The 2,780-nt window shown below is 35.6% G+C and overlaps 1 protein-coding gene across 1 annotated transcript in view; it reads right to left on the reverse strand.

The window, feature by feature from the left end:
- The window catches only part of LOC107633754 (protease Do-like 7), a 14,975-nt gene that overhangs the window by 10,116 nt on the left and 2,079 nt on the right, over positions 1-2,780 (reverse strand). Inside the window, exons 3-10 of the mRNA XM_021117427.1 lie at positions 2,601-2,735; positions 1,974-2,032; positions 1,852-1,888; positions 1,245-1,370; positions 1,033-1,122; positions 426-491; positions 280-336; positions 128-193 (exon numbers count right to left, since the gene is read on the reverse strand). Of these exons, the coding sequence (XP_020973086.1) occupies positions 128-193; positions 280-336; positions 426-491; positions 1,033-1,122; positions 1,245-1,370; positions 1,852-1,888; positions 1,974-2,032; positions 2,601-2,735 (636 nt within the window). The remainder of the gene's footprint in view (positions 1-127; positions 194-279; positions 337-425; positions 492-1,032; positions 1,123-1,244; positions 1,371-1,851; positions 1,889-1,973; positions 2,033-2,600; positions 2,736-2,780) is intronic.

Consider the following 2,780-nt stretch of genomic DNA (forward strand, 5'->3'; position numbering starts at 1 on the left):
CCCCCCCCCCCTCCCCCCAAAAAAAAAAACAAAAAAAAGAAATGAAAAAAAAAAGAGAAAAGGTTAATAAAACAGAGAACCAAAGAATGACAGGTAGAAGCAAAATCGTGTATCATGGCAAACTTACTTCCCCATTGACACGAACAAGCACATCGCCTGGTTCCAAATGTTTATAAGCTGGACCGCCTGGCACCTAAACAAGCCGAGGATTAAGCCCAAAGAATTTGAAATGGATTTCACTCCATAAAAGATTGAAATTCTGAGTAACAATATGCTTACCGCAGAGTCCACAACTAGCATTCCAGTTTCACTAGATGGAGAAGAATGACGTACCATCTACATTATTCATAAACAGGGTAACAATTCAAGGCATATTTAAATGAAACTGCTTCCAAGTAAAGATAGCTTAATATAGATCAAGCAACCTGCTCTGTCTCGCTTTTTAGACCAAGCCTGCGAGTCTCATCAAAACCTTTATGCAGAAAGGTTGCCTGTATCATATTTTACACAAGTTAGAAATAAAAAGGAGATTGCACCATTCCAAAGGACACACCAATTTGAGAAACAAGAGGAAAAATTTTTAAATTATTTCTCCGAATCTTAAAAGAGAAAAATAAGAGCAAACAAGCAGTCAAGCAAACAGAAGACAAAGCAAATTAAAATATGTCAAAAAAACATGACGAGTGAGAAACTGTACAGTTATATTCATCTGTAATGAGCAGCATATAAAATATACAATGAAAAGAATGATGTGACATTGCTAAATTATAATGGATAAAGTGTCTACAATCATCTCACGCTCCTAAATGTAAAAGATTTGATGAGCAGACAAGCTGATTCAAAAGTCAGGGAACGAAACTTGTAAATAACATTGGTATTACTAAATAATACAGAAATATGCATACATCAGTATTTCCATGCTTATAGAGAAAGGGATTTAGATATATAGCCATGTCCATAATAAGTAAAAATTGTGAAGGTCTCAACTAAATTCTGTTATCATAAGGTTAAAAAGTGATACAAATGACAAACCTGAAGTGTACCACGAGGTATAGAAACTGCCTTCCATTTATCAACATATGTTTCACTGCCCTTTTGAATAAATCTCAATGCCCTCACTACCTGAAAAGTATATCATTGTGTTTAGTTGCTCACCAATAGCACAGTCACACTTCTCCCAGTTTACTACAAGAAGCATTAGACAAGTTCAGCATATATATATATATATATATATATAAACTCACTCGTTCTAGAGGTAAAAAGAATGCTGATGCACTTGATGACTTGCTCCCAGCATTCAAGGCCACTGCCCTCCCTTGCCAATCTATAACTGGGGAACCGCTTGATCCTCCTTTGGTCCCAGAGGCTGCCTGAAATGCAAAATAATTAGTAATTTGGTTGCAATAAGCCAATGAACAATTGCTACAGACTATTAAGTACCAAGGGTTTGACCATGAACAGTACTTGTAAAAGACTTCTCTGAAGGACTTAAAAACCAAGTATAAAAAAGATCACTCAATCAGTGAATTAAGGTGTCAAATGGAGGTCCATCAGCTCAGAATGGGTCTCATGCTCAGAAGCAAATTCTCTTTGCCTAAAATTTATAGCAATCAAGCTCCCTCTAATCTCTAATTCTACCTTACATCCAAGTTTTAAATAAATATAAACAACTAATGAATCCTTTTATGATATTGGAAAAACTATAAAGACATTGAAACAGTCCAAAGACAACCCAGCAAAGAAATTAAAGGAAGGTAAATTTGAAAGAAAACTAATAACTTGACCAAACTCATAATTTGAAATTTTGAAGAAAATGTGCAAATCAGCTCATAAACAGTCATTCTCACTTACTTGCATGTAGAAGGTATTGAAGTCATTGTACCCATCCCTGCATCAAATAATATTTTTAACTACCTATTCATGAAAGAAGAAATACAAAGATATATATATATAACCAGATATTTAAAATATACTTCTTATAGTGAGGAGCATCCCTGTCCAACCGAGCAAGAGTACCAGCCAAAATGGAAACCTGAAAGTAAAATTCAAAATAAAATAATAATTCAGAATTTACGTTAGGAAACCGGCCGCGGGGAGGGAATAACCAAGAAAGCATTGGAATAGAAGTCATGGTCCTCTACATAAACAAAAAGCTAGTGACAGTTATGATGAGGAAAGAATATCAGTTGAATGTCAATGTCAAACCCAAAAAAATGCTTATAAATCAATCGATTTAGGAAACCATAGAAAAGAAAATTTATAGAAGACAACAAATGAAGGAACTATGAAGCCAGATGTAAAATTGATTGTGATATGAAACCAATAAAAAAAAGTATTGCTCAGCATAAGGCTGCTATGTGACCAAGAGGGTGAGCCTTGTGTAAAATTGCTCCCAGAGTCCCAGATGCCCTAGAAGTCGCCAGTTCAAATCCAGCTTGCAAGGCTAAGGCTGCGTATGTCTATTCTTCCTAGACACCACCATGTGGAAGCCTTACAGACTGGGGTGTTCTTTTTATTTCACATCCTAAATTACAGCATCATTCTATTTTCCTAAATAGTGCTCTATTGAGTTGGTCATAACGCAAATATTGAGGTAATACCTTCTCACCACTGTCATTGCCAACAACTCTGATTTCTAGTCCAACACATGCAGCCTCAGGTGCAAGAGGTATTTCATCATAATTCAGAAATTGTATAGCACCAGGATCATAACGAAAGAACCCAAAATCATGGACCTGCAAAAGTGTATGTATATAGTAGGTTGTATCAAGAGGCACAGA

This window comes from Arachis ipaensis, chromosome B03, assembly GCF_000816755.2.
Source record: "Arachis ipaensis cultivar K30076 chromosome B03, Araip1.1, whole genome shotgun sequence".
Taxonomy (NCBI): domain Eukaryota; kingdom Viridiplantae; phylum Streptophyta; class Magnoliopsida; order Fabales; family Fabaceae; genus Arachis; species Arachis ipaensis.